Source organism: Apaloderma vittatum, unplaced genomic scaffold (assembly GCF_000703405.1).
Source record: "Apaloderma vittatum isolate BGI_N311 unplaced genomic scaffold, ASM70340v1 scaffold10565, whole genome shotgun sequence".
Lineage (NCBI taxonomy): Eukaryota > Metazoa > Chordata > Aves > Trogoniformes > Trogonidae > Apaloderma > Apaloderma vittatum.
In genome coordinates, this window is record NW_009717646.1 from 14,981 (window position 1) to 29,680 (window position 14,700).

At 38.6% G+C, this 14,700-nt stretch overlaps 1 protein-coding gene across 1 annotated transcript; it reads left to right on the top strand.

Moving 5' to 3' along the window:
- Nucleotides 1-319: 319 nt before the first annotated feature.
- On the top strand, nucleotides 320-7,714 carry ZC3H12B (zinc finger CCCH-type containing 12B). The gene is made up of 5 exons (XM_009869983.1): nucleotides 320-930; nucleotides 4,435-4,574; nucleotides 5,291-5,525; nucleotides 5,616-5,722; nucleotides 6,294-7,714. Exons 1-5 carry the CDS (start codon nucleotides 320-322, stop codon nucleotides 7,712-7,714), a joined length of 2,514 nt encoding a protein of 837 aa, XP_009868285.1.
- The last annotated feature ends 6,986 nt before the right edge of the window (nucleotides 7,715-14,700 follow it).

Here is a 14,700-nt window from a genome sequence, read left to right on the forward strand (position 1 = left end):
ATGATTGAAGAGACAACATAATTACATGCTTTATTATGATCAACTTCCGCACAGAAACATGAATGACTAGGGACCTCTACTGACTTGTAAAGAAAGTCATAGTAGTTGAGTATTTTGCAGAATTTGTCCAAAGCTAATTTTTTTTTCTTTTGAAGGAACTTCATGTTGGTGTTGTTTATACCAGAAAATAGTAAGCAAGACAAATTAACTCCAGTCTCATGTAAACTTTTAATTGGCCAACACAATGCAGTTGAGTACGAATCCCAGGTGGCTGTGGAAATGAAAGAGAACTGAGCTCTCTGGCTGGAAGCTGAACGTGATGACGGCCTGGTCTTTGGTAAGGAAGCTGAAAATGGAGAAGAGGCACTCCAGAGAAGATAGAAACGTGGAACAAGATGCTGGAGAATGCAGTGCTGAATCTGAGGAATGGACGAGCTCGGAAAGTGAACCTGAGCAACCATACTTCAGAAGCAGCTGTAGCAATACTCAGTGGAGAGAAAAGGAGGTTTCCACTAAACCACACCGGCCGCTCTGTCGATCCCCGTGTTTGGATCGTCCAAGTTTTTCACAGAGCAGTATCACACAAGATTTAAAGCTAGACGAATGCAAACCAAATTTGGACAAGGAATACCAAGCTAAAATGGATTTTGCTTTAAAGCTTGGGTATGCAGGAGATCAGATCCAGGCTGTACTGAATAAATTGGGAGCAGATGCACTCATCAATGATGTTCTGGCGGAGCTTGTGAGACTTGGCAACAAAAGTGAATCAGAAGGACAAAGCAGTGCCAGCAGTACCACTAGTACTCTGGTGCCAAGAGGCACTTGCCCAAAGGAAATAGCAAGCCCTGAATTGTCACTTGAAGATGAAGTTGTGGATAACAGCGATAACTTGAGGCCAATTGTCATTGACGGAAGCAATGTGGCTATGAGGTGAGTCTCCCTCTCACAACACTTGAAGAGAATAAAACAGTAAAATGTTTATGAGAAAAATCAGTATTGCTGGCAAAGTAATTTTAAGTCGTGTAGTGTATTTACACTGACAATACATCTTTTTTTATGGACTTTGGTAGTCCTGGCTTTTCAGTATACTGATTCTTCTTTATACGTATTCCTTATTCCAGTTGCCCTCTCTCCCTTTTCAAACCAAGTTCTCCTCTCAAATCTTTTTTTCTAGCAATTTATCTGTAGCGTGCTTTTGTGTGTCTGGGTTTCATTTTATGAAGTCCTTGAAAAACGTTGGAAATTATTTTTCTTACATGTCCAGAGGCAACAAAGTAAGGGAGGAAAACCTGCTTTTTGCCTAAAATGATGTGCGGTGTATGGTGCTAATATGCAGTGGACCTCAGGGTATTTGAGCTCCTACTGATGAAGCCTGCTCAGAATTCAGAACAAAGTAGCTATGCTGGTACAGAGATGTGCTGACTCACATGGCTCTGATGCTTGTAATTTCAGACGTGTACACATGTGCACCTGGGCGCTTGCCTCAACACTAACTCAAAAGATGTGTGTCCCGTGCCACTTTGGAACATGTCTGCAGAGCGCACAGTTCAGCTAGCCAATGATTTGTTTATCATTGAGAAAGTATGATTTTCTATGAGAGAGTTCTTTAAACAGACTGGTTAGTGATCAGTGATGCCAAGATTTCCTCAGGTAATGCTTGCACAATGGACTTCCTTTGGTATCATCTTTTTGCTGTAGAAGAATTCTTGATCTGAATGTTTTTTTCAACGTGTTCAGAAAACTCAGATTTTTACAGGTTTCTTGGTTTTGAAATACATACCCGCCCCAATCCTATAAGAATATTTTATATACAGGAGTTTCCAGTGCCAAGTTGTGGTTACTTCAAAGGAAAAACTCTTCTGTAAAGTAACGTCACCAATATTGGATTAAACTTTTTTTTTTTTCTCTATGCCTGTTGAATTTATAGTATTTGTGCTGCTTGCTTACTTCTAAGCATAATGTGGCAGCAACTGGAGAGAAGTGTGAGCATACTCTTACTATTGCATAGCTTAGAACTGATGCTCTGTTTCTAGAATCACAGAATATCTCAAGTTGGAAGGGAGCATAAGGATCACTGAGTCCAACTCATGATAAAATGCATATGCATCTGAAAATTTAAAGGGATATTAAGTTATGTAAATCTGAAATTTACAAAAATCTAAAGAGAAATGCTTTAGCAGTGTTGTGGCTTCTGTATTCATTATCTAAGTTTCAAGGATTTGGACTACCCTAGTGATCCACAGGCCTTAGTTACACAGGTGGTATTAGCTCTGTCTGCCTTTGGTCTGCTCCAGCTCTACTCTGTGTAAGTTTAAGCCCTGGAAGAGCATGTGTCTTGTTGTTATCCTGTAATCTGTGATGTTCTAGAATAACCACAACGGCAACACTGAAGTAAAATTTTGAATGCTTATCCATAGAATATGCTAAAGACATTGTTTATAACATGCAAGTCTCTTAATTATGCAGCATCTGCTCTGCAGACTGAGAATATCTGAGAAGTGCAAGGATGATAAACGTCCCATGCCTAAAAATGCTGCAGTTGTTGATGAAACAAGCGAAGGCCTTGCTTTTACTGTACAATGTTTACATTGTAACTGAAAGATGGCAATCTATGGAAAATGGAACCATTTCCATTTTTGGTATAGAGATTTTCTTGAAGTAACCAGTTTTGGGGGATGCTGCACAGACGGCTTGGAACAGGATGCTGCACCAGCTGGATGCCCTTGTGCACAGTCAAATGCCGGCTGCGTTAAGCAGTGCTAATAGTCCCTATCCTTACACAGCCCATAAAGCCTCCTGAACCACAGCCCGCTGCACGGCCTGGCCATGTCCTGCCCAGCTGTGTGTGCCAGGAGGGTCCTCTGTTGCTTGGTCTGCCTAGCCCTGCTGCCCGGGGACCTGGTGTCTCCATGGCAAGACAGCCTTCCCTCACCACCCTGACCTGGCCAATCAATCCCTTCTTTCTGGTGAGGATCTTACTTCTAAGCACAGCATCACTGATGTCATTTAATCAGCATATTTTACAATTAGAAGAAATGAATTAATTTTATTCACCAGTTAATAGAGAAATCTCTTTGGCAATAATGACTGGTAGGTGCCAAACTGACTGGGCAGCATCATTCCTCTCACAATGGATGAAAGATGGCAGCTATGTTGAGAAAGGGGACTAAAAATTGAATTAATACATTTTGCGTGTGCATCAAGGAGCTTATTAGTCTACTCTTTTCAAATGCAATTTTAGAAGTAGTTCATTTTGCTAGCCAAACTAAAGTGTAACAGAGAGGGTTGTCTTTGTTTGTGGGGTTGATTTTGTTTGTTTGTTTGTTTGTTTTTAGTAAAACGGGCAGACCATTTATTTTTTCCTCAAATAGTTAAAATATTAATTGAAAAGAACCAGGAGACCCTTAGTTTTTCTTATTCAATTATATGGTGTAGTAGTAATGCATGTACTCAGTTTTTCAGTCAAAGAGAATGTTGGCTTGGATCTAAATATGAAGTCCAGCCTTAATGCAAAGATCTATGGCCTCTCTTACCTGTATAGACTGATTAGTAAGGATATTAAAAATAAATGTTGTAGTCTTCTCTTATATATGTTCTTATGTATTATTCAGGCACTCCTAAACTATCTCGTGAGAGGATTTGAACCCTGATTCTTTAGTTCACTTTATGTCTAGCAAATCAAGATAGGTGCACTCGTAAAGTAGGCTGAATAAGATTAGTAATTAAGATTCTCCTTAGTTTCTGTCAAACCTCTAAAGAATTTATTTTTTGCTTTGCAGGAACTTCTTTGGCCATTTTAAAAATTAAACCCCTTCATCTGAATTGTCTTTTGTGTTTCAGAAAACAAATTTTTAATGGAGGTGGGACTTAAACAACTTTGATTTATTTCTTTCCCTTAAAGAGAAAAACTCCTTATAAAAATGCAGAACACTTAGAGAAACATTTTTTTTAATCTAGACATGTAAAAGCACGTATCACCAATGACAGCCAGTGTTGTTAGTTCATTCCTTTTTTGTCAGTTATAACTTTTTATGATACTATTTAAGGTAGGCTCAGTTTGTTAGGGAAAGTGATATTTTTCATTAGCTCAGCTAATAAAAAAAAAGTGAAAAGTCCTTAATGTTTACTTGTTTTTCTTTTTGGGATAGTGAAATGCCATCATGTTAGAGTTTTAAGTAGCAGTGTTGCTGTAATCTGATGGCTAAATAGCTCTGGGATAGTTTTCTTTTTCCAGTTATGTAGGCTGGTCTAATAGAAAGGTTTATTTACCTTTACAGTCTTTGTTTCCCTTATACCCTTAGACCATACCAACTTTAGAAGGAAAAACATAAAAACCAACCAACCAACCAAAACAAACAAGCAGACAAACAAAAACCCCAAACCCAAATGTAGTTTTTGCCCTGGCTGTTTCTAAAACTTTTGCATGTTCTTCAGCCATGGAAATAAAGAAGGATTTTCCTGTCGGGGAATTCAACTAGCTGTTGATTGGTTTCTGGAAAAAGGCCATAAAGATATCACTGTGTTTGTACCTGCATGGAGAAAAGAACAGTCTCGACCTGATGCACCAATTACAGGTAACAGATGAACATTTTCTTTGAGCCCTTGGATAAAAAGAAAAAAAAATATTGCACTAAGCCACAACCATGGCATCTTTCTGATGTCTGTATACTGGGCTGTGGATGTGATGTTGCACAATGACATTGTGCTCAGCTGTCCATTTGAAAACACTGGTGTGGAATCAAGTATTTAAGTATCTGCACCTGTAAATAATGCTGGGGGTTTGTAACATTCCTGGATCATGTCAACACTTCTGAGAAGTCATACTCATGATTTTCCCATTAGCAAACATAGTTAAACATACAGGAACTGATTCTTGGTTGCTGGATGAGTATAAAGTAGGTAGTATCAGGCCAGGGACTCAATTCAGTGGGATTATCATGAATAGTGAAGAGGGAGCATGTGTTTTGGCCCATAGAAAGTACTTATGTTTTACTCTGGGCTAAGAAGAAGGCTAATGTAATACAGTAATGATTGAGTTCTTGACGTGTTCCATTGTTTACAGAGGAGTAGAGTAGTTAGGAAGCTTGAATATTTACCGAGTGCTTTGAAACCTCTGAAATAAAATGGCACTCTGCATCTAGGTATTTTTCAGTGATAATGGGGATGGTATACGGACATAATTACAAAAATACTTTATCATAAAAGAGGGCAAGAAGTTTCATATGTCAAAGACTGGATTTCTTTCTTTTAAAACTCTTTTAAAAGCTGCTCAACTAAAATTATTTTACAGATCAAGAAATCTTGCGTAAATTGGAGAAAGAAAAAATTCTTGTTTTCACCCCATCTCGAAGAGTTCAGGGAAGAAGAGTGGTTTGCTATGACGATCGATTCATAGTAAAACTTGCTTTTGACTCAGATGGCATTATTGTATCAAATGACAACTATCGGGATCTTCAAAATGAAAAACCAGAATGGAAGAAGTTCATAGAGGAGCGGCTGCTAATGTATTCTTTTGTGAATGACAAGTACGTTTTTTTTCTTCAAAAGTAAGGGAATTTACTAATTCAGAATCCTTGGTAAAAATGGAAATTCACATTTTATTTCTTTCCTCTTAGATTTATGCCTCCTGATGATCCTTTGGGACGCCACGGTCCAAGCCTTGAAAATTTCTTACGGAAAAGGCCAGTTATTCCTGAACATAAGAAGCAACCGTGTCCTTATGGTAAGTGCGTAAGTCAGATTGATTTGTTGTATTCAAAGGTAGGTGAAACAAGCAGTAAACTAACATCTTGTCATTATTGGCGGGCGGGAAAAAGAGGGAGGAAAAAAGCGCGCCATTTTTCATATTGTGGTCCGAACACTATATCAATTTTTATACCCTTCAAACACATATTAAAAAAAACAATGTTGCAGAAAATTAATAATTGTCATATATACCTTGTGGATAGTGCAGCTTTTTGCTATCTTCTTTTGTTTTGTATTCAGGGAAGGAGATTCATAACTATAAAAACTGTGTTAGAGCTGTTTTGTTTTATAAAGCATTGAATATGTTGTCAGTTTTGAAATCATGAGACAGCAGGAAAAAAAGCGATTTGTCTTGCCCTTGATGCAGTGATATACATGGATACAGGTAGCAGAGTCTCTGACTGCCTGTATATACAATGCATATAATTGTTCTTTAATGGGTTCATATGGAAATATTAGTAGCAGTGAAAGATAGAAAGAAAAAAGATAGCAGCTGTTGGTATTGATTAGTTTTTTGTTTATTTAACCCCAAAACACTTTTCTTCCAGGTAAAAAGTGCACCTATGGGCACAAATGTAAATATTACCACCCAGAACGGGCAAACCAGCCTCAAAGGTCAGTAGCGGATGAGCTTCGAATAAGTGCCAAATTATCTGCTGTGAAAACTATGAGTGAGGGAGCCTTGGCCAAATGTGGCACAGGGCCGTCCAGCTCCAAAGGAGAAATCGGTTCTGAAGTGAAACGCATTGCCCCAAAACGTCAGTCAGATCCAAGCATTAGGTCAGTAGCTGTGGAGCCTGAGGAAAAGTTGTCAGTAGCCCGGAAGTCTGAGGCCAGCTCTGTCCCATCTCTGGTTTCTGCATTAAGTGTACCAACGCTCCCTCCACCAAAAAGCCATGCAGCTGGGGCATTAAATACTCGCTCTGCAAGCAGTCCGGTGCCAGGTTCCTCACAGTTCATGCATCAGAAATCCTCACTGGAACATATGTCCAGTGTGCAATATCCTCCTATACTAGTCACCAATAGCCATGGCACCTCGGTTAGCTATACCGACCAGTATCCCAAATACGAATCATTGGGGGACCATGGCTATTACTCCTTACTCAGTGATTTCTCCAACCTGAGCATAAGTAGTATCCGTAACACAGATTATTACGGGGCTGATACGGACCAGGGGATGTATTCTAGAAACTCGAGCCCCTGTCCTGACAATTGCTTAAGCCATACAAGTAATGATTCTTACTCCTCTTACAATGACTTGTATCTGGGTGTAGCAGATGCCAGTCCAGAAGACAATGTGAAGATCCACAGACTGCCATCGCAAAATCGTCTTCAGCCTTTTGCCCATGGTTACCATGAAGCCTTAAATAGAGTTCAGAGTTATGGAACTGAAGAGCCTAAGCAAGCCCTTCGCAAACAGTCAGTTTCTCACTTAGGCCTACATGCCCAGCACCCAGTTGCTGGAGCACGGTCCAGTTGTCCCGGAGAGTACCCTGTGCCTCAAAACGTCCATCCGTCAACTGCACAACCAAGCCGTGCCTTGGTCATGACAAGAATGGACAGTATTTCCGACTCACGGCTTTATGAAAGTAACCCTGCGAGGCAGAGAAGGCCACCTCTCTGCCGAGAGCAGCATGCTAGTTGGGATCCATTACCGTGTGCGTCAGACTCTTACACGTATCACTCATATCCATTGAGTAACAACCTCATGCAGCCGTGTTATGAACCTGTAATGGTGAGAAGCATGCCTGAGAAGATGGAGCAACTCTGGAGGAATCCCTGGATTGGGATATGTGGTGAGCCGCGGGAACCTCATATCATCCCAGAACATCAGTATCAAACCTACAAGAACCTCTGCAATATTTTCCCTCCAAGCATTGTCCTTTCTGTGATGGAAAAGAATCCCCACATGACAGATGCACAACAGCTGGCAGCTGTGATTGTTGCCAAATTAAGAACAGGCCGTTAAAGCATTACAGCCTTTTTTGGTTAAATGAAACCATACGACATATAGGACCTGGAGGAGAACTTAGATTGGCCCCCTTCCTTCCTCATTTATTGTACATATTTTCTACTAAGATGGCATAAAGTTCTGTACACAGTAGCAGTCATACATATACTGAGGCACTATATAAGAATTTATTGTATTGTAAATTTTAAGATTTTAAAAATAGGGATTTTTAATAGTATTTTATAGGAAATGCATACCTTGCTGCATGGATAGCTCGTTAAGAACTACAATGTCATATTCAGTGTCTCAAAGCTGTTACTAAAAAACTATTGCTAGCAATTATATTGCATGTATTAATGTACACTATCAATTTGCTTACAAATACCTAATTGGCCTTTAAAAGTATGCTGTATACATACCCAGATGACTTTTAGGGTTTCAGCTTTGCCATTTGACACTGCCTACTGGCGTGTTAAATATTGAAGACAAAATTTAAAATACTCAGTCTGCAAAAGGAAAAGCTGATTTCAGCTTTTGAGTGTCAATATTAGCGTTGGTATTTCAATTTCAAAACAATTCTCCAAGTATCTGTTACATTGTCCAATACATTGGCTCAATCCAACAGATGTCAATTACTTTATTAAATTAGGGCCAAAACATTCAGGAGTGTGAAGGCGTGAATGCCACTCAGTAGACTGAAAGAAGTTTAACTGTAGCTTCTCTCTTCAGAATCGCCTCTCAGCTGTGCAGTGAGCAGCTGCTGGCCCAGATGATTAGACAAGCTGGAAGTTAATTGTTGGGTTTATGTAGATGGGATTACTTGACCTGAAGCAGCAGAAACTGGATGTTACACATGGAAGTTCGTCAGTAAGTACAGCCTTCCTCTCTGGGCAAGGATGTTGTTTGAGTTATCCTGACATCCAAGGTGTCTGTACAAGATCAGCTTGAGAAGGGGTGGAGAGGAAAGGCTGCTTCTTGAAAAGAGATGCTACAGTTTGGGTTTGTGTCAAAGCTGGCCTGGTTTTTGCTCTTCAGATCCACGCAAAGGTGTGCATTTGCCTCGTGAAGGCTTTTAGAGTTCCTGTTTCAACAGGAGAGATAAACTTGTGTGGCATTGTTTGTGCAACTGGTATCTTGCTCAGGGTGGGAACCTTTGTAGCTAAATGTCTCCAAAAGAGGCGTTTATTGTTTTTCTTAAGCTGCACTGACTGGACGCCCTTTTTTGAATCTGTTGTATATTTCAGCATTTTGAACCATTACTAACTCGATACCTCTCGAGCTAGGACTTGTTGACTTCTACTGTAGTTTTTTTCATGAAAGTTGAGAAGGCCTAGTTTATGGCCTTTTGTTTCTTCATGAGAAGGTGTGACACTGCCTAAATGTTTCTTCCTGTGAAACACACGGAACGTGAGGCTGCAGTCAGGGTTGTTTCTGGTGTTTTGATAATGGCTTGCATGCTGCTTTATAGTTATCTGTTTGTCTGAGGAACAAAGTTATATCATTTCCTCCACTTGTGTTACTGTAATGGTTGGTTTGATTCAAAATATCCTGTGAGCTATGTTCCTGTCATATAAAAAAGCCCAAACAAACAAACCAACAGCAATCCACAATGGCAGGTGCAACTACAGTTACTTTGCTGATATTTGATAACCGTATCATTTCACACAGGATAAATATTCTTGTGTTGGCACAGGTAACATATACAGTGACCATGCCATTATGTATTTAAAATAAGTAAACTTGAAGGTGATTCTGTATTTACACTTGGTGTTTAAAAATAAGTTTAATTAGTTGATTGTCATCTCTGTTAATGGGGAAAAATAAATCTTCGGACATTTATAATAGTTGGGGAAAACAGATTTAACGCTTGACCAGTTTTCCAAAGCATTTCTTACTAACCAGCATTTTATATTTTTAATTTGCAATTAATTCTTATTCTCTTCTCTTGCGTGATATAAGCAGCTGAGAGCAATGCCTCAAATAGCCAGAAATGACCTTTTGTTTGTTGATACAAATTGTATCTCTTTTTCTTGATTGTATAAAAACTGTGTATAAAATAAAAAAATATCTAGATTAACTTCAGTATTACATTTTCACCACAATGTTTGTGACACCATGTGTCACAGGGAAGTAGCCCATGAGTAATTATGGATCTTTTTTATTTAAAATGGGCACTTGTAGTTTATAGACAAACAAGGACAACTTTTCAGAGCCAGTTTATTATGTGCACAGATACTGTGTGTACACCTCAAAGCATTACATAGTTATCTTTAGTCTATTTATTAAGCAGATCCATTCTTGCACTAAACTTTATGTAAAAATGTTGCTGTTGACTCATCTGCATGTGTTTAAAATGTAACAATATAATTGCTATAGACCCTTCTTTATTCTTAACAGATTTATTTATAAATTATTTAGGTATAAAATGAAGTTTATTGTGCACTCATGTTTTCCATCCTGCATGGAATTAAATATTTGTAAGTAGAAAAGTGTTTGCTCCCTTTTTCTCCAATTATAAAGGTAAGCTGTTTTAAGAGAGGTTTAGTAGGTGTTTTTGATGTTTTCTGATGTGGAAAACTGAGCAGAAATTTCTATATGAAGTGTTGGGTGGCTTATGGAGATCTCGTTTTTGTAGGATTTGCCTAGTCATTTTAATTTTCACTAACTTTTGTCTTACTGCTAGAAAAATCCCTTTTAAACAATGGGAATGCTATGCCAATACAAACCCAGCATACTGTTTCCCTAAGGCACTTTGAAGGCAGATTGTCTTTTTCTAAGAAGCTATTAGCATCTATCATGCATAGAGCGATAGAATGAGCAGTGTAGCCTTGTGGAAATTATTTGCAAATTTTGTGCTTGTTTAGTCCTTAGAGATAACAAAGCTTTCATGTGTGATGTAGTCTTTCCTAATCAACTACTTCAAATGATAATTCAGTCACCCACATCTGTTTTTAGATATGTTTACAGGCCAGTTCAATACACTGACACGTTCATTAATCTTCAGCGCATAAGCTTAGATTTCTTCTTACATGGAAGAGTTGATCTTAGTAACACCTGATCATAACTGTCTATATTGTAAATAGAAGACTTTGTATAAATGCTCTTTTTGAGAGCATGGTATTTAAATGTTTTTAAAACTGTTAAGAGAACAGTTCTAGAAACTATATTTTAATAAAATCCATGAAATTACAATTCTAGATAAAAAAAAAAAAAGTGGGAAGGTAAAATCCTGGCCTACTGCAATCAAGCATTAAGCAGTAGACTTTAGTGCTTTACTGGGACCAGAGCATTCTCTGGGGTTCTGATTTACTGATCTTTCATCTTTAGCTATATTATGTTCACATAATTTGTCACTTAAAAGTCTATAAACTTAAATTCATGAATCGAAAATCAAATGCTTTATGGGATGTCAAAATTATTTAATGTTTTTGTAAGAAATACATGCCAATAATATATTAAATTGTACATATAGATGACCTCACTACTGTTTAGTCCTGTTGTTGTCATATTGAACTGCGGTATTTGGCTTTATTCATTTGTAGAATTAAACATTACTGTTTAATTGTTGTAAAATTTTATAAATCTCTTTGGGTTTTTTTTGGTTGACCCAAATATAATGTAAGTCTTTATGACAAAATGAGTGAAAATGGATGTTGAACCAGTATGTGGAATTCGTCAATCTCTGTAGTAATATGCGTGCGCTGCTCTAGTTGCTGCTGCATGTAATTCATTCACTAGCATGAGTCTGTTTTGTTTTTGTAAAAATGCTTTACCTGTAAACCTAAAAATAGAAGGTGTAGGCGTGGTTGCTTAGAACAAGCAGAAGGATCCTGATGAAAGAAACAAATCCCAAAACATCTACCTAGGTGAGTTCCCCTCTACATACTTTTAATGCCAGTTTACCTCAAATCATGGATTTTGATGTTTTCAATTCTTAATGATTAAGTCAAAACATGCAAAGAATCTGTCCAAATAATTCAGTTAAAAAATACTTGGTGGCATGCGTGCATACCTCTGACGTATACCAAACCACAGACATGAAGGTTTCAAGGGACATGGTTCTGACTACAGTAATTTTTAAAATTGCATCCTGAAGAGAAGGAGCATGCATAATTTCGGTGAGTCTTTGCTCTGCCGAGTTGAGGCATTAGTTTTTCTTTACTTGCCATAAGTTTACCTGAAGCGCGTTAGTGGTAGAGGACTCGTAAAAGTCCGATCATTAGAGCTGTCACTATTATATCTATGGTGAGTGTTCAGATTTAATACTCCTCTTATATCTGTGTGACAGAGCCCTTATTAACTGCAATATTTCAACTGGAAAAATACAAGCGTCACTGGTTAGCATTTGAAGAGCCCTTATACAATATCTATGACTTTGATCTGTGGTATTTAGAGTTTGTAAATGTATTAAAAGAATTTAGAGAAGAATCTAAAAGAAATTTAGGCTATTATTTGTTCCCCCCCACCCTGCCTCGCTCTGTCTAAAATTATTTAATAATATGAAACATGTTATACTTTATATATATAAAATTTGCTTACTTAATAAAACCGAGAGCCATTGAATTATTTGTTTCTAGCTTTTTATTTTGTAACCCACTTCAGGCAAGAGCACCTAAAAGCTGTCTCGTCCAAAACAACTGTTGTAGCCTGTTGAAATTCTTTCTCAATATTTTTAGCTGATGTACTGAAAAATAGCCAGATTCTGAAATCATACATACTGCTCAGATTTTCCAGCTGCGCTTAAATCTGTGGAACAGACAAGAATTTTACTTCTCTTTAAAAAGCAGAGGAAAAAGTAGTATTTAGGTCCTGCTGTCTTTGTCAACCTTTGTATTACACAAATTTGCTTTTGCTATTTAAACAATCGTTTCCCTTACTATGGGGGAGGAGTTACAATGTCATTTATTACCTTTGTTTTGACTCAAGCTGCTTGTACTTGGGGGTAGAGGGAGGAGTTAGGATAATGAAAGGAAAATTATATACAAAGATCATCTATATCTGGGTTTTTGCTAAACTTCTTACTGATCCCATGTTTGCTCTCACAATGGCCAGGAACAAGGTGATTCAGAAGACAGCACAAAGCCATTCAAAACCAATAAAATACCTGTATTAAGAAGTTGCTTTTTCCTAATCCCTTGCCCTTTGCACTTAATTTACATCCTCAAGTATACTGCTCCTGAAAACAAGTACTAATTAGATTACACAGAATATTCTTACTGTTCCAGTTTTCTTCCCCAAAACATAACCTACAGATAGAGCTGAAGTCCTTGTCAGAGGAACTGCCTTTGAGAAGAAGAAAGCATATTAAAGATTTGAATTGCCAGGAACAAATTATCCTAATCAGGTTCCACTACTCTGTCCAATTTAAAAAGCAGAAAAAGCTAAAAGGGGTCACAGGCCACAAAAGTAGTGGACTTCCTATTTGCATGATTTATTCCATGTAGTCCCAGCTTCTATCTCCGCTTCTTTCCTTAGCTTCCCTTTGGAGATGTTTTTTTCAGACAGGAAAAAGCTGCCTGGAGTGATTAATTTACAGGGAGAAAGCAGTCTCCAGAAGTCCTGCCCAATGCAAATGAAAAAGTAATTCAAGAATACATCAACAGTGTGTTTCCTATCCCCATTCCTAATATGCTTCTCACAAAGAAAGTAACTAGCATGTTGAAAACAACTTTTACCAAGTAAGCTTTTAGCAAAGGGGAAAAAAAATGCACATAGCACAGTATTTTGCCAGCATGCCCCTTTGAGGTACCAAATACAATAATTTAAGTAGGGGGTCGGTTAGCTCAGTGGGTTGAGCACAGTGCTGACAACGATGACAACACTGAGGTCACGGGTTCAATTCCTGCTTGGTCCCCATGTGTTGCCTGGTCTAGTCGAGAGGTGGTGTCCTTGCCTATGACAGGGAGGTTGGATTAAATGATCTCTAAGGTCCCTTCCAACCTAGGCCATTCTATGATTCTAAGTAATTTCATACTCTATCAAATACAGTAATGAAAAAATTATCTTCACTCAAAAGTTTCCTAAATGAGCTCAAAGCTCAAGCTGAAAGCTCAAGCTGGGTAAAAGGAGAAATTTCTAAAAGTACTGAAAAAGGGGAAGGGCAAACATAGAATCATAGAACAGTTTTGGTTGGAAGAGAGCTTCAATGTTTCTCCCAGCCCTATCAACACCACTAACCCATGTCCCTCAGTACAGCATCCACCTGTTTTTTAAACACCTCCAGGGATGGCGGCTCAGCCACCTCCCTGGGCAGCCTGTCTGACAGCCCTCTCGGTAGAGAAATGCTTCCTAAAACATGAAAACTCCTGCCTAACAGAAGTTTATTTTCTTCCGCATTGGCACTGCTTATTTTTAGAGAATGAAATGCACAACGTACCATCTGTTTTGAGCCACTCTTAGCTGTCTGGTAAAGTCACTGCAGTAGATCAGGATGACAAAATATTAGAACAAAGAAACAATAGTTATACTATTATATGTAATATACTTACAGTACATTATTATACATACTTGTAATATTACACTGATTTTATTAAATATGTAAACTTAAGAGTTGTTCAGTCTAGAGAAAAGAAGGCTCTGAGTAGACCTTATTGTGGCTTCCAGTATCTCAAGGGGGTACAAGAAAGCAGCTGAGGGGCTTGTTAGGATGTCGGGCAGTGATAGGACTAGAGGGAATGAAGCCGGAGATGGGTCGGTTCAGATGGGACGTGAGGAAGAAGTTCTTCCCTCATGAGGGCGGTGAGACCCTGGCACAGGTTGCCCAGAGAGGGGGTGGAAGCCCCATGCCTGGAAGTTTTTCAGGCCAGGCTGGATGGGGCTCTGGGCAGCCTGATCCAGTGGGGGATGTCTCTGCCCAAGGCAGGCGAGTTGGAACTCCATGACCTTTAAGGTCTTTTTCTATTATTCTACGATATAAATAAAATACATTATACTACAATGCCTCCACCTCGTGCCCGCGCCCTCTGCGCTCCCAGCGCCTGCGGCGGAGCACACCTCCGCGCCCT

Bases quoted from the DNA above. Each gene is read 5' to 3' on its own strand.
- ZC3H12B (XM_009869983.1), top strand. From the start codon at position 320: ATGACGGCCTGGTCTTTGGTAAGGAAGCTGAAAATGGAGAAGAGGCAC. The intron at 931-4,434 runs GTGAGTCTCCCT...CATGTTCTTCAG, and splicing joins GGAAGCAATGTGGCTATGAG to CCATGGAAATAAAGAAGGAT. The intron at 4,575-5,290 runs GTAACAGATGAA...ATTATTTTACAG, and splicing joins ACCTGATGCACCAATTACAG to ATCAAGAAATCTTGCGTAAA.